General features: G+C 53.2%; 1 protein-coding gene across 2 annotated transcripts; it reads right to left on the bottom strand.

The window, feature by feature from the left end:
* Window positions 1-321: 321 nt before the first annotated feature.
* Window positions 322-25,149, bottom strand: SARDH (sarcosine dehydrogenase). Of its 2 annotated transcripts, XM_065648446.1 has the most exons (22): window positions 25,025-25,149; window positions 24,830-24,942; window positions 23,764-24,085; window positions 22,981-23,159; window positions 22,270-22,449; window positions 21,562-21,685; window positions 21,324-21,424; window positions 16,895-16,999; window positions 16,290-16,419; window positions 15,197-15,283; window positions 15,002-15,092; window positions 13,368-13,509; window positions 11,697-11,780; window positions 11,197-11,310; window positions 10,525-10,663; window positions 9,848-9,961; window positions 8,321-8,468; window positions 7,850-7,943; window positions 3,426-3,588; window positions 2,930-3,098; window positions 2,446-2,581; window positions 322-1,549 (listed from the first exon to the last, which is right to left on the bottom strand). In XM_065648446.1, the coding sequence occupies exons 3-22, from the start codon at window positions 24,077-24,079 to the stop codon at window positions 1,424-1,426; spliced, it is 2,742 nt and encodes a 913-aa protein (XP_065504518.1). In that variant the 5' UTR covers window positions 24,080-24,085; window positions 24,830-24,942; window positions 25,025-25,149; the 3' UTR covers window positions 322-1,423. The 2 variants fall into 2 exon arrangements, with proteins under 2 accessions (XP_065504518.1, XP_065504519.1); XM_065648447.1 differs by lacking the exon at window positions 22,270-22,449.
* Between the last annotated feature and the right edge of the window lie 1,999 nt (window positions 25,150-27,148).

A 27,148-nucleotide genomic window follows, 5' to 3' on the forward strand; every position in this document is an offset into this window, starting at 1 on the left:
GCAGCACCCAGCTCAGCCTCTGTGAGCATCCCCTTCTCCATCGGGAGCTAAAGGAGCCACCTCCGTGGTGACCTCTGGGGAGATGCCACCAGAGCAGATGGGACTGTGGAGCTATGGGGGCCAAGGGCAGCCCTGGTGCCGGTGCCTCGGTTGGCGAGTTTACACCACAGCACTGAGCTGGTCCTGCCCTGGAGCAGCCCGGAGGACACACAGACACAAGCAGTACCAGCAAAACAGCCACAGGCCAAAACATGTTCAACAAAATCTTTTTCCTCTCCTGCAAATTCAGAGGCTACACACACACAGAGCAAGGACCCGGATTCCAACAGCATTTGCCTCCGGGAGTTTCTTTTATTCGCTGAGGCACAAACACAAGAATCTCTCCCCAGTTAAGCATCGAGGGGCTGCACAGCATCACAGTGTTTTCCTCGTTTCAAACCTGGGGCCAGTGCAGGCTGGCGGAGCTCCCTGGGCCACAACACGCTCCCAAAAACTGGGACTTGCCTTGGCTCTCGCCCTCCCACAAACAGACACGGTCATCGTTCAGGTCTGGGGAGGATCGACCCTCCTCACCTTCTGCACAGCTGTCACACACTGAGGCAGCACGTGAGCACCACCAACAAAATGGAAGCAGCAACTGAACATTTTGCACCCCAGGCTTGAATTTCTAAAGGGCACCTTTGGAGCCATAAGAAAGGATTTTGCCAAAGCCAGACCTGAAGCTCCGGCTGTGACCGGGACAAGACAGGGTAGAGGGACGAACCTGTGCTTGCAGAGGTGGGAGGAACATGCCTGGAAACCCCCTGGGTAAAGCCAATGATCTCAGGGTGCAGGAGAACCCTGCAGCAGGCAGAGCATCCACGACATGAGCCCTGTACCCTCTGTGCCCCCCCGAGTGCTCCCACCCCAGCACCGGGTGCCCAGGGCACAGCCAGGACAACGTGACACCCATCAGATCAGGGACGGACACAGCGAGGGACCAGAGTGACAACAGGTTTGGAGGCTACAGCTGTGTTAACAGCAGGCTTAGTTTTAAAAAAAATTCATTTCCAGGCAGCGTGAAACTACATTTTGGGGGAAAGAGTTTCCAGCAAAGTCAGAAATTGAAACCACTTCATTTGCAGTCAAGCAAAACACTGTTTTCAGGCCAATTAACCCATGGAAAAGAATTATTGCTATGGTGGTACTGCTTCATTTAGGAAACACAGGAACAAAATCTTTGCGCTTTTTGGAATCTCTTCCTGCTCTTCCCCTCTAATTTGACCAAAATTTGCTTGATGAGTTCATTGCAGACGTTTGCCCAGCTCTCCCAGCAAACCCTGGAGCCAGCCAGGGCACCCGAGGGCTGGGAATTCAGCCGGCAGCTCCTGACGGCATCTTCCCTCTCCCCATCCCGGCACCCACAGCACCCGCTGCCACACGATCAGTAAAATCCCTTCACTCGCTTGTTGTCCGGGTCGAATGGGGACCTGGTGTGTGCCTGGGCAGGGTACGTCACTCCCATCCGCTCCAGTCGGTAGCTGCCGCTTTTCACGAAATCCAGCGAGACCTGCGAGGCAGAGCCACGGCTGAAGCCCCGGTCGGTGCTGCCAGGTACCCGTGGGGCACCAGCCCCCCCTCCATCCCAGCTCCATTGCTGGGCAGCCTCTCACCCCCCCTCGCAGATCTGCTTTCCACAGAAAACCCAGCTCTGCCATCCCAGGAGGATGCACAGAGAGGAGGAAAATAGATTTTTAAAAGCGCTTGGCTAAAAAAAAAAATAATGCAATATTTAATTTTTTTGGAGGTTGTTGGTTCGTTGTTTTTTTTTCCCAGAAAACAGAGCTCTATGGGAGAACATTCACCATGGGGAGAAAAGGTGGTCCCCAGAGGCTGAGGGGGCAACTGGAACACAAAACCACTTGATCCGGGAATCTTGCACTGATGCAGGATTAAAAATCAAGGCAAGCAAGAGGCCGAAAGCATGAGCAGATGCACCGCCCCTGGTTCACAATGGGGACGGTCCCCGGGGACATGATCCACAGCCCTCTGTCCCCACACAGATTCCCTGGCCTCTGTCTACAGGGCACTGCTTAATGAGGACATCTAATTTACTATCCAGGAGTCTCCCAGGGTTAATTAAGAGCCTGCTGTGCTCCTATTGGCCATTGCTCCCTGTAACATAAGTTAATTCACTGCTGCAATTACTCGGTTGCAATTAACATCCGAGGCAGTGCTTGGGCTGGAGAGCATCACCGGGGCCCCGCAGAGTGACTGTCGGTGACACCGACCTCGCCACCAGCTGCAGCGGGTGCCGGGGGCTGCCCCATCGTGCTCCCCAGACAACAGCAAGTTTGCAATGGGCTTGTGCACATGGCTTCTAAACCAAACCAGTGCCACAATTTCCCCCAGCAAGCCCCCACCGTGGGCAAGGAGGCACAGCCATCCCCAGGGGTGTGTACTCACCGGACCCCCTGCGGGGTCACGGATGTAGCCGTAGGCGATGGTTTTGTCGATGGCAAATCCAAAGTCCGCCCGGCGGATGTGGCCGACCACCTCGCCGTCCCGCCAGATCGCCTCCAGGCCGAACATCGGCACCTTCCTGCAAGGCCAAGGCAGAGCCACCATCGGCAAAGCCCCACGGCAGCACCCCACAGGGCGGGGGGGCTTGGGGGGAACCCGGTTCTGTCCCAGCCCCATTTGCAAAACCGCCCGCTGTTCCGGGTGAAACAAGATCAACCCACTCCCCGTCACACCGCTTCCAGCTCCCATTAAACATCCAGCAGGGAATTCGCGGTGGGATTTAAATTAGAGATGGAATTAGAGCATGGAAAACAGCCGAGCTGGCTTGCAATTGAGCTCCGCGTGTGTGCCTGGGTGCAGGATGCATGGGGGTGGGTGAAGATGCTTGTCCCAGGGCGTTGGGTGCAGAGCTGGCAGCGGTACTCACTCCTCGGCAGTGAAGCAGACGAGGCGGCGGAAGATGCCCTTGGCTTTCTGAGCCTCCACAGCCTCCCGGCCCAGGAAGGGGATGCTGGACTTGAGCTTGCAGGTGAAAGCCAAGCCGGCTTCTAGCGGGGTGTCGTCGGGGCGCAGGTCTGCGTGCCAGTGCCTGTACCCTGCAGAGAGCAAGCATGGGTCACCCAGCCTCTCCCTGCCATGGCAGCAAGCCCAGGGTGAGCGGCCTCAGGAGACCAAGACATCACCCCTGCCTCTTGGACACCCCTGTTGCTCCCGATTCACTTGGCCCTGGACAAAGGACCCTCGAGAGAAGGCCATAGCAGGGAAGTCCCAGCAAGGAGCACTGGGACCAGTAGCATCTCTGCCAGTAGCCGCCAGACCTCCAGTCACACCAACCCACCCTTGAAGCTGGAAAAAAACCCATTTGCCCTGGTCCCCTGGCTGGAGGCAAAGCAATGAGTGCTGCTGTAAGGAAAGCAAGAAACCTTTCTCAATGCTGAGGCTGTCGATGGCTCTGTAGCCAGCGTTGGTAATGCCATGCCGGGCACCCGCCTGCATCACCGTCCGGTAAACCTTCATGCAGTCCTCCCGGGGCACGTGCAGCTCCCAGCCCATCTCGCCGACAAACGACAACCTCATGGCACGGACCTGTGACATGCAAGAGGCCAAACACTCCTGTGATGGAGCTGGGCACCTCAAACCAACAGCTCCCCAGAGCCCTCCACCCCCAGCTATCAGCAGTGCCCAGAATGGATGGTGAGCGAGTGGAAGTGGCTGCATCCGGCATCCTTCAGCCACCGATCCCAGGCTAGGGTTAGACATGATGCTCCAGCTCCAGCTGGGCTTTTGTCTCCCTCTGCTGATTCAACAACACCAGGGAAGAAATCCCATGGGCACCCCCAGCCCTGTGTGTCCCCAGATCAGCTTGTCAGATGGGGAAGCCAGTCCCCAGCAGGACTGTCTTGCTTTGGGGCACTTTGTGGCTGCTGTCCCCTTGGGGATGTCCCCTGCTTGGGCTGGTGCTCCCATGGCAGAGGCACCCAAAGTCCCTATGGTTCCGTGCAGGGGCTCAGCCCAGCACCCCGATCTGCATCTGCTCATCCCAGGGGGATGCTCAGGATTCCCCCAGCGCAGGTTGTACCCCAGAGCGTGACTCTCTGCTGCCAAATCAGCTCTACACCAAATGCACAAAGCTCCAAAGAGGAACGAGCAGATCAGCGCACGGGATTTGGTGTTTCTCTGGGGAAGCCTCATCCTTGGAGATCTCCTGCCTGCCTGCACTCCAGGGACACAAACCTCCCAGCTGTGCTGGGACTGCCCTGCCCGTGGCCCCTCCGCTTCTCGCCCAGGCGGGATTGCCTGCATCCTCCTGCTGTCCCCACTGAGCCAGTTTGCATTCCCAAAGCTTTCCAGGTTGGCTGGGGACACCCCAGCTTGGGCATCTTCCCTGGAGATATCTCTTGAGTCTGAGCTGCGTTTTCCTCTGCTTCGTCCCTTTGGATTTCTCCGCCCCCACAAACATCCCTCTGGTTCATCCCTTTGGATGCACATCAACTGCAAATGCATACCTCGCTTTGGGAGAGACATTAACTCAGTTTCATGCCTGATTGTGATCTGCAGTATGAAAAAAAAAATTTAAAAAGCAGTTTTCAGCTGGGAAGAGGCTTCCAGGCTGGTTCTGTCTGGCTCAGCAGCTTTGGGGCTGTCTCGCCCGCGCTGGCTCTGGATGTTGTGGAGGCAGGAGCTGCCTCTGGCCATTTGCTGACCTCTTACTACAACCCAGAGCTTGTCTCAGCTGTGCTCTCTAACTCCAGGTATAAACACCAGACAACACCAGTTGCTGCCCAAAGCAACAAGCACCAGAAGCACCAAAGGGGTGCCTGGGCTCTCTCAGCTGTGAGGATGGCCAGCGGGTGATGTCCCAGAACCCAAATCCATCCTCGCTTCCTCCATCACCCCTTTGCTCTACCAGCACTGCAAAAACAATGTCCTCAAGCAGAGTTTAAGGCAGCTTTTAAGACACCTTAACCTTTACAATAGAAGTGGAGAGGAGGAAGGAATACCATAGACATTTGCAACTTATTTTGAGGCTCCTCACAAGAAGACATGCCGGGGAGCCAGTCCCTGTCCCAGTCACGAAGTGCAAAGCCTGAGAATCACTTTTCGAGGTGCACAGACATGGGAAGCTCTTTCCTCCGCACAAAGGTGTCACCTAGCTAGGGAACAGCCTGGGATCAAGCCGCTGCAGCCAGCTACCATCTTCATCACGGCAGGAGATGCTCTGGGGATTGACGGGCAGCTTCCCAGCTCGTTAACTCTTCCTGCGGCTCAGCAGGCAGCGCTGCAGCTAAAGTGCACTTTACTTTCAGGAGCAAGTTGCTCCTGGGAGAAACTTCCCCTCAAATCACTGCTACTCTGAGGGGGCGAGCATCCCGGCAAAAGGAGTGAGGCAGAGCAAAGCACCCCAAAAACAGGTATTCTCAGGAAAAACGGGGTGCCAGACACTGGCTTTGCACAGGCAGGGGTTGGGGGTTGCACCCACCACAGAGCCCAAGGGGGATGTCAAGGGCTGGGCTCAGCCACCACTGCTGGCTTCCTTCTAAATTCCCCTAGGAAAAGGTTTTTCTGTTAGATTTCAACCAGAGCTATGAAATAGCACCGATTCCCAGGTCTTTCGGCAGCAATTCAAAAGCATTTGAAATATTCTAGAAAATGAAAACCTGAACTTTAGCCTGTATCCAGCAGCGAAATTCAAAGGGGGACCTTTGTCTGCTGTTGAATACAATGAGAGACACTATATATAAACTCACAAACCAATCGGTAATTTCCAGAGTCATTAACTCTGCTGGAGCTCTCCTTTCACTCCAGCTGATTTTGTTCAGCTACTGAGTTAATGCCTGAAAATCTCAGCAATAACTTTTAAAAGATGTTAGGTTCAGTTTAAGCCCCCTGGAAGGCGATAATATCAGCGCAAGCTTCAGCCTGCTGTCCTGAGAAACCCTCCCACTCCGATTTTAGCATGAGATAAAGTCCCCAGCGCTCATCGTGTGGCGGGGACCCGAAGGAGGTGACATCCTGAAAGGTGGCTCCAGCAGAGGTCAGGGCATTTACGCCCAAAAGAAACCACAAAATTTCTATCAGCGATTTCTTCCTAGCAGGACTGGATTATTTTTTTATAAACTTGAAGTGAAATGTAAAGAAACTAATCACACTCTTGAAGATGGGAACATTTCTACACCTTTCCCAGGGGACAAGTAGATTATTATGAGATGTTATCAGCTTCCTACAGGCATGACAGGGGAGGATATAACTCACTGGTGGAGACTAAAATGTAACATGTTGGACAACCTGCAACAACAGAGTGGCCTTTGGGTCCCCTGTGCCACCGTACCCACAAGGGACACTGGACACACTGTGGGTATTGGCATCTGGAGCACAGGACACACCGATGGTGATGGTGTGGAGGATTAATCTTTGTTGGGCAAAATCTGTGGCTTAGTTAAACCATCCTAAACCTTGGCTAGGCTCTTGCTCACAAATCAAGTAGCCTTAATTTGATTTCACAGCAATCTCTTCAGCAGCCAGCTGCATTCAAATTAAAGCCACTTTAATTCTGAATGAAAAGTGTCCGCGTGTGGCTTAACCCAATTTCACTAATATCCAGCCTGCCTCCGGCTCCCTGTTTTCCTGCTACCTTTCTATAAGATTTATCACTGCAACTTCTTCCCTTCGTCTCCCATCACACGCCGGCCCGAGAGACAGAACAAACACCCAGGACGGTCCCTCCTGTGGGACAGGGACGCGCTGGAACCGATCCCTCCCCAGATCTCCCACGGGAAGGCCAGGGTACAAACCCTACCCCTTGTCCCAAAGAGGCGTTTTTGCAACAGAAGGAATATTTTATATGGGAGAAACACCAATAAGAAACCAAGGCAAAACTCGCAAAAGCTTTTCCCGGGTACCAAAACTCTTGCCAGCAGCAGGTTTTCCCAGAATGTTGACAAAACGACACTTCGTGGTCACCAACTCTTCCATTTGGGATGTTTCGAGCACGTGAAATCAACAGTTTCACACATGACAAAGCTCCCCAGAGAGCTGCCATCACCCCCTTTCCCCAGGGATAACTTCAGACCACGTTGATCTTTGCCATATGAAGCACACGAGAGATTTAAGGTGCTTTTCTGGCTGTCCCACACCAAGAGGGACAGAGGAGTCCAACCAAGCAGACAGCACCGCGAAACCTCCCAGCAAACCTCCGGGACCGATCCACCCCTTTGCAACACTATCCCCCCCAAAAGCTTCTCGCCCCCTCACTCTGACACCGAGGGGCTCAGCCCGAGGCGTTAGCACAGAATGTCACCATTTCTCTGCTTTTCTTGCATAACCGCTGACGTGAGCCCTGAAGTCTGGGCAAACGCAGGATGAATCTGCGCTTGTACAAAAAGCTTAAGGTTGTCAGGATTCTCCCGTGATCAAATACAGCGGCTTCACGGGCTGCCCAGACCTCACTGCCAGTACTTGACACATTTTACATTAAATCTTGTTTGTTTTGTGAGTAGGGAGAGAAGGAGGTGATCTAGAGTGTCAAATAAAACTCTCTATCACCAGTGCTTGCTCCTAATCTCTTGTTCCTCTGACATTGCTGCAAAGCCACAAGTCACCATGTCCCTTCCCCAAGCTCAGCCTTGGCTGGGAGAGCAGGCTGGCATCTGGCAGGAAAGAAAACACCCCAGTTTTTGGCCTTTTCCAACAAAAAAAACCCAGCAAATCCTCCCAGCTGCCCACCGCAGCAATGTGGAGGCAGATGGGTTCACTGGCAGAGGATGCTCAGCTGTGCAGGCTGGTGGGTCACTGGTCATTCCAGTGAACAGATGTCCCCAGGGAGCTGGAGGGGCTGTCCCCATCCTACCGTGCATCCCGCAGCTGTGGTGAGTTTGTGGGTGGAGAAGGGGAAGGCTTCATTGCTGAGGTCGGTGTCGAGCACTTCTTGGAGGACGACGCGGCTGTGGGGAAACAGCAAAGCGGCCGTGGTGAAAGGATGAAGTTCGCCAGCCTGCTTAGGCTATTGCTAAAACTTGTTTCTTTGTCTTTGAACAGAAGCTGATGTGGGCAATATGCCATGCTGTGAGAGCCTCGAAAGAAATGCAAATTCCCCAGCAAACAGTGTCACTCCACCCAGACCATCACCTGGTGCCACAGGGCTCACACCTACCCCTGCCCAACAGAGGGATCTGGTCTCTGTCTGAAGCATCTCCCCATCCCTCCCTGCATCCCTTCCTCCATCCATTCCTCCACCCATCTCTCCATCCATCTCTGCATCCCTCCATCAGCCAGGCACCAGGGTGCAAGGAGGGGGCCACGATGCTCTCCCCACACCCACCTCAGGGGGCCCTGGATGCTCATCATGCCCAGCTCCTCCGAGCAGTCGAGGAGTTTGCACTGGAGCTTCATGTCCTGCAGCACAGACGTGATGTGCGACCAGTTGTGCTGAGCCACAGCCCCACCGATAGCCAGGTAGTAGCCATCCCCTGGAAGACACCCCCCCGGCAGACTTTCAGGCTCGAGATCATAAGGTTGGGATGATGCCCAGCTCAGCTCGGGACTGGTTTTGCTCTCCAGAGGCTGAGCTGCAGCCCTGAGCCTCTCCAGCTTGCACAGCCTGAGGGGACTGCTGAGAAAGGCGGGGGGGTTAAATAGTGCTGGGGCAAGGGGGGGCTCAGGGGCTCTGCTAACATCCACGCTGCTTTTTGCTTGTGGTGCTAAGCACAGTGAAAACCAAATGACCATTAAAAACCTGAAAGAAGAAAAAGCCAAAAAAGCTGTTTGAGCCCTGAAGGTGCCTGTGTGCGTGTGGGCGTCAAGGGGAAAGAAGAAAACCTCTTTGTCCCTTGAGACCAACAGCAAAAGTATCTGCTCTTTAGTCCCAGTACAGAATGAATATCAAAGTGAAGGGAGCCTGGAACTGCCGATGGGAGCAGGGAGGGCTTCAGTAACCGGACCAGAACCAGGGCAGGGGCTGCACTGTATATGAGGAGGAATTCCACCTTGTCAGTAATCCTGGGTGGAAAAATCCCCAGGATAGGTGTTGGGAGCTGATTAATACGTAATCAATCTTCCCCTTCTCTTTCCTGCCACTACAAAATTGCTCTCTGATAATCTGTCATAATGATAATAAGTGCAGCCACCTACTGTAATTGGAAAAATAGACTTTGCTGCAATTAAACTCCTCCATCGCCTGACAAACCCTGCAGCACTGCCATCCGCTCCCCATCACCCTTCTGCCCCCTGCCAGCATCCCAGACGAGAGGGACGCGGGAATCACCCACGGGGAGGGAATTGCTCACTGGTACCCGAGCACGCCGGGGCAAAGATGGTGAGATTGTCCCCGCAACACCCATTGTCCCCAAAACACCCATCAATCCCACAACACTCCTGCTCCGCTGCCACTGCCTAATGCCATTTCTGCCCTCTGGGCTGGCTGCTCTGCTCCATTTCAATTCCTCTTTATTGCAGCTGATAAGGACTTGGGGAGAGGTCAGAGCTGCCAGCCAGGGCTGTACAAACCCAATAATGCCAATGAGCAGTGCAGGGCCCCAGGGACAAGGGGGATAATTGGGTTACAGGGATCAAAGGGTGGAGGTGGAAAAAGCCAGGTGGCTGTTATTAGGTAAATGCAATCACTCCCAAGCATGGCTGAGATGGAAGAGATGCTGGCGGCCCTGAATCAGCCACCACAACTCCCCAGGACTGGAAAGGTCTTTGTGTACATTGATGCAGCTGAAAAAGGCAGTGGAAGAGGCTGGGAGCTGAATTGCCCGGGGGGTAAATCTATCCAGAGATCCTCCCAGCCCCACAGCAGCTGCAGAATCACGCCTGCCTCCAGCATCCCCGTGTTCAGGGCTTTTACCTTCGAAGGTGGGGGCCAGGGGGGAGGCCGGGTCCCCAGGGCTGATCCGGCTGACGGTCAGGTCGCTCTCCACGCCGCCCCGCTGGTTCAGCATGCAGGTGTACACAGTTGAGCCTGGGGAAGGAGATGGGCAGTGCCGCGCATCAGCTGGCCCTGGCAGAGTGTGGCAGGTACCAGGAAGAATTATCCTCATCGCTATGTCAGCTGCCACTGCCCGGGGATGCCCTGACGGACCCTGGATGTCCCAGCACCAGGAGGGAGTTGGGCTTGGGATCTGTGAGAGGATCTGAAGCTGCATCCTTGAAAATGCTATAAGCTGCACCCCAGCCCCAAAGAAGGGGCAGCTTCTTGCCGTGTGAACTGCAGCTGGTGAGGGTTGTGCTTGATTTACTCCAGTCCCCATCACATTTCCAGCTGTGACCCGCAGCTGGAGCCAGAGGGCGAGACCTCCATCACACCCCCAGCTCATAAGTCCCTGTGTAAATGAGAGTAGAATAGAGCCCCAGTGAGGACAGGCACAGCACTCACTGTCACACGCTTCCCACACCCTCTGCCAAAGCAGCGTTTAAAAGAAAAGCCCATTTGGGTCCCAGGTTTGTTTTGCTGTGAGATGTGATTTCCCAGGGCAGCGCTCGGCAGAGGCAGAATGCGGCTGGAATCAGGGGCTGAGCTGGTACCTGGCGCTTTGCTCACGTCAGCTGTGAACAGCCAGTTCACTGCTTTGGTTGCTTCAGGACCAACCAGGTAGAATTTCCCAAAATACGACATGTCGAAGAGCGCCAGGGCATTTCTGCATGTTAAACATTCCTTCTTGATCTACAATGAAAGCGAACGCAAAGTTGAGCCTTATTCTCACTCCCCAAAGAGAGGCACATATTAAAACCATTTATGTAATGAGAAAAAAATACCAGGACACTCGCCTGGTGCCTTTGGAGGCTGTAAGGCTTCAAAACACTCCTGAAAAATCAGGTATTAAATGGAGTAAATGCAACAGACTTTCCTGTATGCTCAGTCCCATTCCTTATGTCATGAATACAGCGACAGTTATCAATAATAATAAATTTTATCACATTGGGTACCTCCCCCAAGCTGGTCTCAACTTTTTCATCTGGGAAGCAGCAGTAAAATTCCCATGGCTTCTCCATCGTTGTTTCCAAGCACAAGCCATGCTTTTCTCTTGATCTTTTTGGAGCATTTCCCCAGTTTTGGGCAAAGCTTGCTGCTTCCCTTCCCCTTCCTCTGAGCCTCACAAACCCCGCCCAGAGCAGCGGTGTGGCACAAGCTCTGCTGCCTTGACCCCCCCCAGCTCCAGATGTGCCCAGCGGTTTCAGCTGGGGGGCACGACTCACAATGTCATGGTGGGGGGGGAAGTCGAAGGTGTACTCATCTCCCAGCAGCTGGTTGTAGGTGTAGTCCCTGTGGCGCTCCCGGCCGTACGCGCCGTAGTAGTCGTAATCCAGGACCTGAAAGGGGGGAAGCAAGAGGACAGGGGGCGGTGAGGAAGACAACATGAGGCTGAAGAAGAGGGGCTGCTCCCAGGCACTTTTACTCCATGCTGGGAGAGGCAAGAGGTCCATGCAGGACTTGCTCACAGTGATGGGTTCCCACCCCAGCATCCCCACCCACAGTGATGGGTTCCCACCCCAGCATCCCTGCCCACTGCTTTTCAATATATAGAAATGAGATCAGCGCCCCTCGTTTGGGGGCACTGCAGGCAGATGCTGCCTGGTGCAGAGGGACAGGCAGACAGACAAACACAACATGCACATATGGATCTCCCTCTTGCCACCGTTGCAGTGAGTTAAAGTCCAACAGCTTTCATGGACCCGTTTTGGGGTGCTGTGCTTACCGGGGCTGCCCCCCTGGGGCTGAACCAGCCCGGCCTCTCCCAGCCATGCCGCTCCTGGAAAATACAGCCCTGGCGCAGCAGCTCCTGTGCAGGCGAAGCCAGAGAAATAGAAACAAATGGTTAAAAAAAAGAGCGCCTTTTCACTGCTTTTTGAGCATTGCCCAGGCTGCCTATCTTGAGTGTGTGCTCAAGACTTGTGACCCCTTGGCTTTGGCTATCAGCAGCCACAATCGGCTTGGCAGTTTATCTTTTAAAACAGTGACAAACCCCAGCTGCCTGCAAATCGCCTGATATTTTTGTCCCCGAGAAAGGTATTTGCCTCCACAGCAGCCCATGGGCAGGAGTCTGGCAGCCCAGCTGTGCTCCCCACCAAACCTTGTGCTGCGATGCATGAATTACTGACCGAGAGATGCTAAATCCAGAGAGCAAGGTTCCCCCCCATATTTACAAGACTAATTATATAATAACATTTAAGATTTATATGGCAACCTTCTCATTCCTCCTCTGTGCTCTCAGGAAAATCTCTCTGCATGCAATTAATTAGGGATCCATTAAGATATTTTTGTTTGGTGCCTCTATTCAGAAGAAGAATAGATTTTGTTGAACGTTTCAGAAATGATTCAGTGCCTATTTATAAAACACAGCACATGTTCTTGTGCTGCGCGTATAAATACCAGGCTGTCAGTCAAATGGGCATCGCTTATTAGACATGCTATTAAAAAATAAATTGCATCCTCGGTGACAGAAAACAACTGAGCTGTCAACCAAACACCGGGGGACAGCGGGGAGGGACGTCTGTTTTACTGCTTGAGCCGCTGCTCTCCACTGGCAGGGGAATGGTGTGATGTGAATTAGAGATGAGAAGAAATGGCCTTTAGAAATGCGGCTGCTTCTTGCTGGGGCTGGGATTGGGGCCAGCAGTGACGAGGTGGGACAAGGCACAAGCCCCAGGTCGCCCCGGGTGGTTTTGGGGTCTCTGAGCCACAGTGATGCTGCTGGTGCAGCAAACCGCTGGAAACTTTTTTTTTCCTCAAGTGCTGCATCTTGAAAGCGTTCGCCTATGAAGATTTACGCAAGGAAGCAGCTGGCGAAGGCGGGAGCAGGGAGGAGCCCCGGCTGCAGCTCCAGGGAGCAAAACCAGTGGGACTTATTGGGGTGCTGGCAAAACAGCTGCTCCCCACTCTTTCCGCATCCCTCCTCATGTCCCGGCCTCGCTCTGAATTGCAAGATGCTGTTTTGGGGAGGAAAAGCTGCTGCTGAGCTGTGAGCAAGGCATGGTGAGCGGGGGGCAGGAGATCAGGAGATCACCAGGAGCACCCAGCACCCCACAGCCCTCGCGACTGCCCCTGAGCTGGACTGGCAGTGGATTAAATCAGCCTTTGAACCCTTCTCTCCACCTTTCCCTTGCCCCGAGACCATGACCGGGCTCTTAAGACATATCTGCTAAGTTAAACATTACGATAACGCTTGGCATCTCTACCATTGTCCATTGCCTTGGCAGCCTCACAGCATGCACCCGGTGAGCTTTGGGGTTCGGGGATGGAAGCACAGATGCAGCATGCTGCCTTAGGGAGCGACCCAGCTGCAGCCGCTCCTTGCCACCCCTTTTTTGCTGCCGGGATCTCCCATCGCTCCCCATGCGGCGGCCCGGGATGGGACACACATCCTCACCTCGTGCAGCGGGTCCTTCCTGGCGTTGCGCCCTGCCAGCGGCTCGTCGTGCGGGAAGACGACCGAGTAGTTCTTGGCGTAGGACTCGTGGCTCCGCTCCCGGATCCAGCGGTTGTTGTCGGTGAGGGAGCGGTGAAACCTCCTGGAAAGCAGGGAGAGGGGAGCGTCTGGATGAGCCCACCAGCTCCCGAGGTGCCTCCTCCGGCGGGCATGGACCCCTTGGCCACAGCCAGATGTGGATGCAGCTGCTGTGGTGTAAAATTGGCGTTTCTGCAGCTGTTTCATGGGTAGGAGAGCAGAGGAACCAAGGGTGCTTGGTGCTGGCCATGCTGCAGCCCCCACCCAGCTCCGCAGCCCCACTCCAGGCACATCGACCCCAGAGCACCTGGGAGCAGAACAGCCCTGCTGGGAGGGGAAAAAAAATAAAAAGACAAGAATTGAGGTTAATTCTACTCTGCCTCAGCGTGTGGCCTCAAAGCATGCGTAATGCACAGCCCGGGTGTAAACCCGGGGGAAAAAGCCCTGGATATTCCTTACGTTTTTCATCGAGTTCTCCCTAGCCTGAAATATAAATAAAACTTGAAGCATTCTAAATTTGTTTGACATATTTTCATCTTTCAAACAGAAAATCTCTTTGAAGGAATGTGCCAGCTCAGCACACACTTGGGTTGTTATTACCAGAGACTATAACTCAGGGACAGCAGCCCCGGGTGCCAGTGGCACCTTTCCTGGAGCTGGAGAAAGGGAGGCAGGCAGCAGTCAAAAGGCGAGACAAAATGTCATTTATAGGACCTTTTAAAACAATACTTTCAGCTTCCCTGGGTACTGAGGAGAGCTTAGTAATCATCACCAGAAGAAAAAAGAAAAAAAAAAAAAAATATATATATAGGACTGACACAGGTTGATGATGGGGCAGATGGGATACAGGGGATGCTCGGGCCTGGGGTCCCCTGGCACAGGTCAGCCCCACGATGGCTGCGGTTGTGCCAAACCAGCCCAGGGATTTCTCCTTCCCAGGCTTGGCCCATCTGCAGGCACCAACACCAGCTGCTCTCTCCTCCCAGCCCTAGTCAATGGGGTATTTGTCACTAAAACAACATGATTTTAAAAGCGTTGTCCCTGACAAGGTGGCTGCTGTCACTAGCAGCCCTATAATAAAGCCCCAAACTGATCAAATATTAATATAATCAAGCAAGTCAAAAGCAATTACAGAGCCAACATCTGCACCATCAAAACTCCCGGCCCATGTCATGCTGCAGACGAGGGGGAAAGCTAATCTTTCTGCTGTTGAAATCATCACCCCCGATTATTAACTTAGAGGATTAGGCACAGCACTAATTGAACAACAACAAAACCCAAACATAATTACCCTGTCCTTTCCCATCGCTGCAATCTCCTTGTGTCTGATGGAAGCCGTTTGCATAGAAGCGAAATGAGGCAAATGAGATAAATCGCACATGTAAATTCATTAAAGCCATCGAGCGTAATTGATTCCAGCTCCTCGGAGGGACACAGGCTGTGCCATGGATGGTGCCGGACACCCACTCCTGGACACCCAGCCCAGCCTCGAAACCTGTCCCCAGGGACCACCCAAGGACACGAGGCGTCAGCGAAGGAGCCCGTGGGTGACTTGCCTGATGTCGTAGCCGTACATGTCCTTCTCCGGCCGCCCGTGGATGATCCAGTGAGCCAGCTCCCTCCCGCAGCCGCCTCCCAGCATCATCCCTGGGGACGAGGTGAGGACACAGGTGAGGCCAAGCACGGCTCTGGGTGCCCAGCGCTGCCCAGGACACGATGCCCAAGGTGGGATCCCTTCAGGTCTCTCTTACCGGCACTGTTGAAGCCACAGCCCAAGAAGAAGCCTCGGACCTCTGGGGCTTCCCCCATGAGCGGTTTGTGGTCGGCTGTGAAGGACTCTGCAAGACAGAGGGGGCCAGGACGGGCATTCTGGGGACACATCACACACTTTAGGAGCAGAGTTCCTACAGCTTCCCGTGTTCCCCTTGGCCTCCTGCTGTTCCCAGAGAGGTCAATGGGGTCAGAACTGGACCAACACCGGGCACTTCCCAGCATCCCAGCCCGAGCATCCCCCGCCTACGCCTCTCCCACAGCACCCAAAGGGGAGGCTGCCCTGGTACTGGGCTGCCCAGCATCACGTATGTGTCTTGTGCAGGCTCATGAAGCAAATATATGTACAAATATATACACCTATTTGCTTCAGAAGCTTGCTTGGTTATACACATATGCACATGCACACACATTAAATCACAGAATCATAGAATGGTTTGGTTCAAAGCTCATCTACTCCAACCCCTGCCATGTGCAGGGACATCTTCAAGCAGATTAGGTTGCTCAGAGCTCCATCCAGCCTGGCCTTGAATGTCTCTTAATTTTTATTTTTTTTTTTTTTTAGCCTGTGGTGGATTTCAGGGCCAAATCAAGTGCGCAGGGCTCAGGTTCAATAGTTGGCATCACCTCCAGCTGCTGCTGCAGCGATGCGATGGGCTTTAACTTCACATCAGACAGCTTGGGATGTAAAATCTGAGTAAATCTAATGTCATCAGCCCAGAAGCAAATAGTAAAAATAATAATAAAATATAACACTTGGTAAAAACAATGGCCATTCCTTGAAAAAAACCCGCCCCTTAATTCCCCAGGCCAGTGGCCACAACATTGGCTGTAAATCTGTGCCAGCCGCCCCCCAGTTGAGACTAAGACAATAAACTCCCCAGCTATTTCTCCACCTAAGCTAAGCCTGGGATGCCACCCCTTGGAAGGTGACACCATTGCAGCCAGACCACAGCCACTTTCTCTGCCTTCAGAGAGTTTTTCTTCTCCCCAGGATATGAAATGTCCCCTCATCTCCAGCAACAACATCCTTGGAGGGACACAGCTGTCACGGTGCCACTGCTGCCACGTTACCTGGCCCGCAGACCGTGGATTTAATGCCTGTTTTCTCCAGCACTGGCACCCTGTGGATGGCACCTTCAATGTGTTGCGTGAAAACATCCCAGTCCAGATCAAAGAGGCCAAAAGCAAATTTTTCAGATACCTGGAGATACAAAACAAGAATTGGGACATAAAATACAATACAGCTGAGGGCTTAAGAATTTCTCAGCTCTGGCAGCCTTGGAGGTTGTGGAAAATAGAAACTGCTCTGCAAATTCTGGTTTCTTTGGGTTTTTCCTGAACAACCCAGCCAAGTCAAAGGTCTGGAGCTGAGCCCAAATTAGGACATCGGCGCCTGGATAAAGGGATGATGCAGCAGGGCAGGGACCACAGGATGGCCTCTAAATCCCCCCAGCCTCCCTCTCCATCTCACTCCTCTTGCCCCTGCATCTCGTTTCTATGCCCCAGACAGACCCAAGGGGAAGATGCTGTCCTGGGATTTCCCCATTGGCCATGCAGAGGTTGGTACCCACAGGAGTCGGAGGCTGAGGGGCTCACGCCTGTGCCCACCCCTCTCAGGTGGGTTCCCTGGAAACCTGGCTCCTTTTCCCAGGAAAAAACATCCTGGCACTGCTCACCTCCTCCCAGAAGATGGGATTTGATTCATATCCACCCACAGAAAGGGCATCGCCTTGGAGACGGAGATACACTGAAGCGTCATGATCACGAACGTTTGGCATGTTCTGAAAAACGGTGAGAGGGAGCAGAGGGGTGAGAGGGCTCCAAGAGCTGTGGGGAGACCCTGACACTGCCCCGGCTGCACCCCAGAGAGGCTGAGCAGGATGAGCTGGGCGGCTGGGATGACCCACAAGGATGGGAAGGAGTAGCAGTGGCTCTGTGGATGTTCCCAAAATTTGGGTACCCCAAGGGGAAGGCACCCAGGTTAGCTCCAGCAAACCTCACCAAACCAAGGGCAAAGCGGTTTGCACATCAGCGATGCTGCGCGCAGCACACCTGTTCACTACACCTGAGCCTGGGCACATGAGCTGGAAACCAAGTTTTGCACAAATCCTGCCTAATTAGCAGCTGGTGAACTTCAGTGGTGCAGGTGCATTTGCACGGGAGCGAGGGCAGCAGCACCTCGGCTCTCCGGCTGCTCCTCCACAGCACCAGGGATGCTCTGGGGATGCCCCAGGGAGCGGGATCAGCTGCTGTGGTTGGTCCCAGCTTGGAAAGCATCACTCCTCTGCCACCCACCTCCACAGGAGGATACAACATGCAGGCAGCAGTGCGCAAAAAATGAGGGATTTGTTCTCGTGAATAATGGATGGAGAAACATTTGGATAGCACAGAAGTATTGGCGTAGGGCCTGCTGCATTTCATGTTGACAGATGGAATTAAGTGGATTGAATAGGAGGCACAGGGGTCAGCAAGCTGCAGCCTTATCTCTGAAAAGTCTCTTTCTCACTGTGTTAGTATGGCACAGCAGAGTTACTGGGATATAAATGTAATCATTGACATTTTTAAAAATGATCACTCGATGGTTATAGACTTTGTTCTAGCTCACTTGAATGTTATTGATTGTGTTCTAGGTTGCTTGAAAGGTCTAGATCAGGTTCTAGGTAGCACGAAAGGTCTAGATCGGGGTTCTAGAGCACGTTCTAGATCGGGTTCTAGGTCGCTTGACGTTCTAGATCTGATTCCAGGTCACTTTGTGGTTCTAGATTACATGCAGAGTCCAGATCAGCCACTAGCTGACTCGCCAGTCCATTTGACAGTCACTTCACAGTGAGTGTCCAGCTGCCTCAATGGTTCAGTACTGTGTTTCCAGGCAGCTTTGCCTGTTTCCAGATTGCGATCTAGTTTAGTCTTCAAGGTTCCAGATCGGTTCCCAGGTCGTTTTTATGGTTCTAGATCACGTTCTAGGTCACTCGAAAGTTCTAGATCGTGTGGGTTCTAGATCATGTTCTAGGTCACATGAAGGTTCTAGATCGTGTTCTGGGTAGCTTGAAGTTCTAGATCAGGTTCTAGGTCGCTTGCCGTTCTAGATCGGGTTCAAGATCGGGTTCCAGGTCACTTTATGGTTCTAGATTGCATGCAGAGTCCAGATCAGCCACTAGCTGACTTGCCAGTCCATTTGACAGTCACTTCACAGTGAGTGTCTAGCTGTCTCAATGGTTCAGTACTGTGTTTCCAGGCAGCTTTGCCTGTTTCCAGATTGCGATCTAGTTCAGTCTTCAAGGTTACGGATCGGGTTCCAGGTTGCTTTTATGGTTCTAGATCATGTTTCTAGAACGGGTTCTAGGTCACTTGAAAGTTCTGGATCGGGTTCTAGGGATCTAGGTTATATTGGGGTTCTAGATCTGGTTCTAGCTCACTTGAAAGTTCTAGATCGTGCTTCTATGTCACCTTATGGTTCTAGATAGGGTTCCAGGTCACTTGAAAGTTCGAGATTGCATGCAGAGTCCAGGTGAACCTGGTTGGTTCTAGATCGCTTGAGGGTTCTAGATAGTGTTCTACATTGCTTGATGGTTCTATATCATGTTCTATATTGCGTGCCTTTGTGTACTAAACAAAATCCAGTAATAGCATTCAAAAATCATTCCCTTATATGAGAGGACCATGGGGGTGCTTAAATTAGATTAACCATCACCAAGCAAGCACGTGTCTAATCCTTTACTGGGGTTGTTCTATTGACCCAAACCATTTATTTTTTCAGTATTCTCTCAAAATACGTTCTAAATATCAAACGCTGTGTTTGGTGTGGACCAACGAGGAATCAGGGGTGGAGAGTAGGGGTTGCCATACTTCTCAGTCAGAAACTACTAGCTCAATATGTTCCTGCCCGATTGCCTCTTCTTGGACCTCAGAGCGTTCCCTTCCACAGCCCCCAAAATTTGCACATTTGGAAGCAATAATGTCTGGGAATAAACCCTTGTATTATTTCTTTGGATATTGAAGCTTGCCTCAAAGAAGTCCACTGGAAATTCATCTGCTCTTAATGAGGTATCAAAAATGATGGATAATGCCTCTGCAATTACCTCTGTCTGCTCTTTAAGAACATTCAGGTGAGACTATCTGTCCTTGCTCATGTATAAGCATCTAGTTTGTCACCATCATTTTATTCACTCTTTTTCGCCAGCCCAAACAACTGTTTCCTTCATTGTTTTCTCACTTTCTCACCAACTATATTGAAAGTACAGTTTCAAATACAACACAACAAATTCTGTACTTGCACATACCTTGCTTGTGAAGCACGAGATACAAATCAGAGCACACGTTAGCCTTAGAGAAATGTACTCTCTATGCTTCCATCTATTACTTCTCGTTAATATTTTTGGATCCCAAATTAGCTTTGAATCCTGTGCTTTCATGGGATGTGCCAGTCTGCAGAACAATTTTCTGTACTAGCAGCCAGATTCTACCCATTGATGGGCTGCACAAAACAGATGGCAGTCAGATTGACGACCCAGGACCTTAATTTGATCTGGATAGAATGCTCCAGAGCACTGAATTTGCAGTGAAAAGATAAAATTATTTGGTTTTGAGTTAGGTAGGGAAATTCTATCCATTTATTCAGATTATGGTGCCTAGGAAAATATCATTACAAATTAAGTCAGAGGTGCGAGTGGGGCTGATAAAGCCCCATTGCACTGAAAATGAAGTTTAAACTAAATGTTTATATATGGGGTATCAGAACATTCATTGTGGGTTGGAGTCGCACACAGATTGTGTCAATGGGATGGAAACTAAATAACATGTCACCCTCAAAGCCCCGGTGCCTGAGTGAATGGAGTCTCTTTCAACTCCTGAACAACTCTCCACAGCCAGATGGCAGAAAGAGATTTCTTGGGAGAATTTAGAAATGCTTGGAGAGCTCCACCTCTGCGCACCGGGGACTGGGGCTTGTTCGGAAAGAGTTTGGCATCTTTATGAACGCTGCTGTCAGACACCAAACACATCAGATGCTCTATAACAATTCTACTGAGAAATTAAAAAAACATGAAGAAAATTATCCTGCTAGTCGTAACATAGTTAAATATTAAATACAACTCTATTAAAGGTAGTCTGATAGTCTGATAGAGAAAAAGCTGCTGGGTGTGCACTTCATAGAAGCACAGAATGGTTTGGGTTGGAAGGGACTTTCGAAGGTCATCTAATTCCAGCCCCTGCCATGAGCAGGGACATCTTCACCAGCTCAGGTCGCTCAGAGCCCCGTCCAGCCTGGCCTTGAATGTCTCTTAATTTTATTTTATTTTTTTTTAGCCTGTGGTGGATTTCAGGGCCAAATCAAGTGCGCAGAGCTCAGGTTCAATGGTTGGCATCACCTCCAGCTGCTGCTGCAGCGATGCGATGGGCTTTGCCTCCACAACAGACAGCTTGGGATGTAAAATCTGAGTAAATCAGGGCCACAAAGATGATGAAGGGAGTGGAGCATCTCCCTTATGAGGAAAGGCTGAGGGAGCTGGGGCTCTTTAGCTTGGAGAAGAGGAGACTGAGGGGTGACCTCATCAATGTTTATAAATATATAAAGGGTGGGTGTCACGAGGATGGAACCAGGCTCTTCTCGGTGACAACCAACAGTAAGACAAGGGGTAATGGGTTCAAGCTGGAACACAAGAGGTTCCACTTAAATGTGAGAAGAAACTTCTTCTCAGTGAGGGTGACAGAACACTGGAACAGGCTGCCCAGGGGGGTTGTGGATTCTCCTTCTCTGGAGACATTAAAAACCCGCCTGGACGCCTTCCTGTGTAACCTCACCTAGGGGTTCCTGCTCTGGCAGGGGGATTGGACTAGATGATCTTTGGAGGTCCCTTCCAATCCCTAACATTCTGTGATTCTGTGATTCTGTGAAATCTAATGGGATGTCTCCAGGGATGGTTCATCCACCACCTCCCTGGCCAACAATTCCTTCTTCTGCACTTTCCCAGGTGCAGAGCCTGACCTGGCAGCGCAGGCTTCCGCTCCGGGGGGGGCCAGGCAGGCCTGGGCATGCCAGGGGTGTCTGTCTCATCCCACCCATGCAGAAGCCTCCGGAGCAGAGGATCCGCAGCCACACGGACTGACCTGGATGCCCTCGATGCGCTCGGTCACCACGTAGGCGTGATGCATCGCCACCAGCGGCACCTGCACCCCGGCCAGCCGGCCCAGCGCTCGCGCCCAGACGCCTGTGGGGAGAGCAGCCCCCCCTGAGCACCCCCTGTCCCCAGGAGACCTGCAGTGGGCAGGGGGTGACAGCCAGATGGGTGTGACAAGGACTGATGCAAAGCCACCCCCCTTTTTTGCCGTGCTCTGTGCCCCGTACCTGCGCAGTTCACCACGCAGGGCGTCTGGATGGTCCCGTGGGCCGTCTCCACCGCATACACCCTCTTCACCCCAAAATCATCAGCTCTGACCTGGATGCCGGTGACCGGGCAGTTCTCGATGATCTGGTGGCAGAGGAAGGGCAGCAGAGTCACAGCGGCGTCACCAGGGCAGTGGGACAACCCGGCTCACTTGATATCTGTCCCCCAAATCTGGGAAAGGTGAATGCGAGCAGCATCTGGCACCTTTCCCAACAGCGATTACTGGTACTGCTGGTAACGACACACCCCCCTGAACCTCAGGCTTAAATGGCTGCTCTGTGCTCCTGCGTTTGTGGAGGATGTTTATTATAATATTCACACACGCTTGAGTAAAACACCACACCAAGGCTGGTAGTCCCTGCCTTGAGGAGCAGATTGTGTTACCTGCCCCTAAAACCTCCGCTTTCCCATGGAACCTGCCTTGGGTGCTGCTGCTTCTTGCTCCTAAAGGTCTTTTTCTCATCCTGTATTTTCCTTGGATCTCAGGGCTCCTGCCAGCTTTGTTGCTGTGACCCAAAGAGCCTCCAAAATTGAACAGGACAACAGGCAAAGACCTGATGCTGCAGGAGTAGCTCTGCTCCAGTGGGAAAGGAGACGGGGAAGGCAGAGGATGAAATCTCCTCCCAGGATCAACAGGCATTAATGAGTAATTACTAATTAGGAACTACCGTAGCGCCTCTGGCGGTTGCTGCTCTGGCAAGAGTTGAGCAGGTACCAGCTGGATCCATGGTGCCGTCCTTGGGGACGTACAACGTGCCGTACAGGTCATCGATGTTCATCAGCGGGTACAGGTCCTTGGTCTGCGCTGGGGTCAGGACATAGGACTCCACACCATACACCTTCCCCAGCTGCCAACCGGGCAAGAAAAGCAGCAGCTCAAGCAGGCAGCAAAAGCTTTGCTCACCACTTGCTGCTGGAGGAGGAGGAAGGAGATCCCAGGACCCGTTTATCTCCCAGATCAAGCAACTGCTGCCCCAAGGCAAGCCCAAAATGCAGCGTGGGGTGGGATGGTCTGCACAGATTTCAGGGAATATGGTCCCACAGTCCCATGCAAGACGGCTGCGCAGCTGGAAAAATGATGCTATCGCTCTCTGAATGGGCAAAAATCCATGGTTAAATTTAATTTTGCCTGCTTTGCTGGCATTTTGCCTGATATCAGCAGCCTTACAGAAGCCAGGAGGCTGCTCTGAAGCATAACCCCGGGCCACTCGCCGCTCTCCAGGTGGGATGAAGATGTCCAGGGTGGGACATCCAGAAACCCTAGGACATCCCCCAGCCCTGGGACCCCCAGCCCTGCTCCCGTAGGCTTGAGATCAAACACCCACCACCTCCTGCAGCCCACCCGGCCGGGGAGGACACACCGAGGGACTTCTCCCTACCGACATCAGCCTCTTGTACTCGTCCAGGCGCTGCTTGTTGGAGGCGATGAAGAGCCCCCCGTTCTCCACCCAGCCCGTGTGCAGTCCGGTCTCCGCCGGCAGCTCCCGGCTCACCACGTCCCGCGTGTGCGCCAGCAGCTCCACCTCCACATCACTGGGACGCAGCTGCCACAGCAGACCTGGGATGGGGGGAGAAAGAGGGACGTGGGGGGCCAGCCCGCGGGTGGGACAGGCGGCTCCGTCACCCTCCTGTTGCAGGGTGCAGAGGGGACCCCGCTGTCCCAGGCATGGTCTGTGTCACACAGCTGGGGCTCTTGCTCCGTCTCGTGGTGACGTGGGAGTGCTACAAATCATTGATTTCTACTTTCCTTGGCCATTAAATGAATGGGGGAAAAAAAAGGGTTTCTGGAGCAGACTATTCCAAAAGAGACAAAATTCCCAAAAAGCTGATTGAATCAAACGCTTCTAGCTCCCTCCTCTTTGCCAAAGAAAATGGGCTTAAAGAAAAAAAAAAAAAGGTGTGGAAATATACTGTTTAGTTTTCCCATAGTCATATAAACCTTTTTTTAAGAAAAGGAAAATTTGGGGCATGTTTTCTTAACAAAAAGTTATGCTAAAAGGAAAACCAGAAAACCCCAAATTCTCCGCATTTAGAGCCAAAACTCTCTGGCACATCCAGACCCGTGCAACGGATCTGCTCCACGGACAACAGCACATCCCAAACCGTGAGCATCCCCGTACCCCCCACCCCAGGGATCACCCCCGCCGTGCCCCCCGCCTCACCGGCCGTGTGCCAGGTGGTCCCCGAGGTCAGGCGGTCCCTCTCCAGCAGCACCACGCTGCTCAGCCCCTGCTTGGCCAGGTGGTAGGTGGTCTGGCAGCCCAGGCTGCCCCCCCCGATCACAACCACCTCTGCCGAGGGCGGCGGGGGCCGGCTGGGCTCCCCGCTCCCCGAGCCTTCCTCCTTCAGCGTCTTCTGGTACGGGACGCTCTTCCTCGCCGTGGGGCCCGTCGTGCTGCTGAGGGGCCGGGGGGTTCTCCATGGGGGTGGCAGGCGGCGGGGGGCGGCCGCCCGCAAGGCGCAGCTCACGTAGGACATCTCCACCTGCGGATCCCCAAAAACACCTTGCCGGCATGGGTGGGGGACCACCAGCCAAGCCGGGGGGCTCACCACTGTTTGGGTGGGAGCAGCACCTCTGGGTGCTGTGCAAGGGGCTGAGCAGCTCTGGGTGGCGGGGGGGAGCCCCCGGGCACGTCCCCAAGTGGTTGCTGGGACCCCCTGGTACCCCCTCCCAGCAGAGAAACAGGATCCTGGTTGCAGGCGTGTGCGGCTCCCAGACACCCTTATGAGGGGCCTCACTTAAAAAAGGGGCTTGGGAATGCACAGGGCATAGCAACGCCTGTGCTCGCTCATGCCTGCGAAAAACACTTTTTTTTTTTTTCCCCTTCGTTTTCAGGAGCTGTTTGGCCACAACAAAGGCACAAGGTTTGCTCCCTATCAAAAGAGGGCGGTGCGATGGACGGGAACAGGTTCTGCCTGCAGACCCCCCAGCTCCCGTGCACAGGGTTTGCTCCGGGTGTGTGGTTTGGGGTACACAAGTCGGGGGTGCAGTGGGGGTCTCGCAGGTCAGCACCACCCCCCTCCCACACAAACCCTGGGGCTGCCATGGGGCTCACCCCACCGAGACCCCCCAGCTTGCTGCCATGTGGCCTCCAAAGTCCCCGCTGTCCCCTCGCTGTCCCCCCAAAGCCCAGCAAAGCTGCAAAGTCCCGCTCGGGAAATCCCGCGACACCAGCGGGAGTTTCTCGCACGGCCCACGGCAGGTTCCCGCGGCCGGGCTCCACTCACCGACGAGGCTCCCTCCGGGCTGGCTGTCCCTGTCACGATGGCCAAGGGGCCCCTGCCTTCCTCCGATGCTCTTCTCCTCCTCCTCCTCTTCCTGTCCCTTGTCCCTTCAGCCCCTGCTGCAAAAAAAACCAAACATTAACCAGCACCAGAGGCGAGCAGAGCCAGCCGGGAAATAGGGGCTCAACTCCTTCTTACCGCTTCTGGTGGCTCTGCTGCTTCTCCACGAAGAAGAAAGAGTCGGGCAGAGCGGAGAGATTCAAAATAGGGAGGAAAATGCTGCTTTTTTCCCCGGCTCGGTGCCTGGCGGAGAACAAACAGCCGGGCTGGGGCCAGCGGGGACTCGCAGCCTCCCGGGCTGGCGGGAGCCGTCAGCTGGATGCCAGAAAGCAAACACGGCAACGAAAGGCACCATCTGACCCTCCTGCTGGAGTTCCCAGCGCTTACATTTCAAGAGCAGATTTAAAATGAATTTACACATTTCCTAGGGCAGACCCACGAGCTCGAAGAGAGGACTCGCCCCTGAAATTAGGGCCTGTTTGGGCAAGATACGCGGGCAGTGCGAGCTCTGTAAAGGCAGCTCTGAGGGGCCTGATTTGGATATCTCGGAGGAGCAGGGGTCGGGGTGGAGCCGGGGTTGGGCTGGCGGTTGGTGGGGTCGGGGTCCGAGCAGCATCGTGGTCCCTGCAGCGTCCCCCGAGCAGGATCACCCGCCCAAAGCCCCGTGGAGCAGCCCAGGGATGGTGTTTGGGGGGGGTTGAGCATTCAGCAGCACTGTGACCCCAGGAAGGTGCCCCCGCTGCTCCCCACCACCCCGCACCTCTGCTCTCACACGTTGAACACATTGCGGTACCCAGTCTGCATCCACATTCCCCCAGTTTGGGAAGGGTTTGAATAGGAGCCAAGGGGTTCGTTTGTTCCAGCATTAGCCCCTGTCGCAGGCAGCATTTCTCCCAAAGATAAAATCAGTTTCTAAGTTTTAAAGAGAGAGCCCCAGGTCCTCCAGGCTTCTCCACGGACTAATTGCTCAAAATAACCAAAGAGATGCAAACAAGTCTAAACTCCTGTTTGCAGTGGGCTGTTTCTGTTTGACAGGCCAGAACCATTTCATCAGTATGTCCTAATTATAAATACGACCTTTGGGTTAGGCCAGGCTTAAAACAATACAACCCGAGTGTGCGTTCAGGAGCCTGGGACATTCACCAAGCTCAGGACTGATAGTGGAGAAAGAAGCTGTGATTTCAGTCCCTGCTCCAGGGATGCAGCTCCAGACGAGGAATGAGGGTGGTTATTTTTATTGATGGTCAGTCCAACGTAGAGGGAGCCTAGGCCAGCTCAGTCTTTTCCCTGTAATTCTTAGATTAATTATAAAATAAAGGAGCACAGCGTTTTGAATGTGCCAGCTGGAGTTTTCCAGGTCACAGAAAACATTACGACTAACACGGGAAGGAACTAGCGAGGCATGCTGCAAAACCGCAGCTGCTCATCGCATGGACCAGCCTGCGACTCTATGCCATCCCCATCGCCCGCATCAGCCCTCTCCCCTGCACCACAGCCTGAATTTGTTATAGGGAAAAAAAGAAAACCCGAGACTGGAGCATCGCCCCATCCTGGGGCAGGCCAGGGTTTGTGCAGGGCTGGATCAGCTGTGTTGGCCACGGCTGGAGATTCATCTTCCTGTTAATGCCCTCGGGAACGCTGCTCCTGCCTGGTTATGGCACCTGGCTGTGGCTGGGCGGGGCAAATAAATGCCCTATTTATCCCCAAAGCATCAGTCCTCATCGGTGCAAACCCAGAGCGTCAAGCAAATCTGGCTCCAACCACCCTGCAAGGGTTAAATGTCATTAGCTGCCACCCAGGAGCCAACTCCCTGGTGTGACAGGGATGTCCCCAGAGCCAGGACCTCGCCTAGAAGCAGATTTCTGCATTTACCTGCTCTTGCAGCCATTGGTTGGTTCCAGGCTTCAGTGCTGCATTTTTGCAGCCCGGTCGTGCCAGGGACATCCAAGAGTGATGCTCAACCTGCTCGGGGATGAGCTGATGCTCATCACTGGCAGGAGACCAAAACCAGGAAAAACTCGTGTTTCATATGTGGAGGACTATGGTGGGTCTGTGGATTCCCTGACGGAGAGCATGGGAACAGAGATCAGCCTTGAAGATATTAAAGCCTACCCGTGAGAAAGATGGGAGTAAAGGAGTATCTGGAGATATTAAGGTGTACCCATGAGAGAGAAGGGATGTACCCGTGAGAGAGAAGGGAGTAGCAGAGTAACACTGATGATAGAAAAACTAGCCAATGAGATGTTACTGCTGTAACTTGTA

The sequence above is a fragment of the Caloenas nicobarica genome, chromosome 19 (genome assembly GCF_036013445.1).
Source record: "Caloenas nicobarica isolate bCalNic1 chromosome 19, bCalNic1.hap1, whole genome shotgun sequence".
In the NCBI taxonomy this organism is placed as follows: domain Eukaryota; kingdom Metazoa; phylum Chordata; class Aves; order Columbiformes; family Columbidae; genus Caloenas; species Caloenas nicobarica.

What these genes read in the sequence shown, in the direction of transcription:
- SARDH (XM_065648446.1), bottom strand. Translation starts at nt 24,079, where the DNA reads ATGTCCTACGTGAGCTGCGCCTTGCGGGCGGCCGCCCCCCGCCGCCTG. An exon ending in GGAAGGACCCGCTGCACGAG is followed by an intron (nt 11,781 to 13,367) that starts GTGAGGATGTGT and finishes TCGCCTGCACAG; the next exon opens with GAGCTGCTGCGCCAGGGCTG. An exon ending in TGACGTGAGCAAAGCGCCAG is followed by an intron (nt 9,962 to 10,524) that starts GTACCAGCTCAG and finishes CTCCTTCCCCAG; the next exon opens with GCTCAACTGTGTACACCTGC.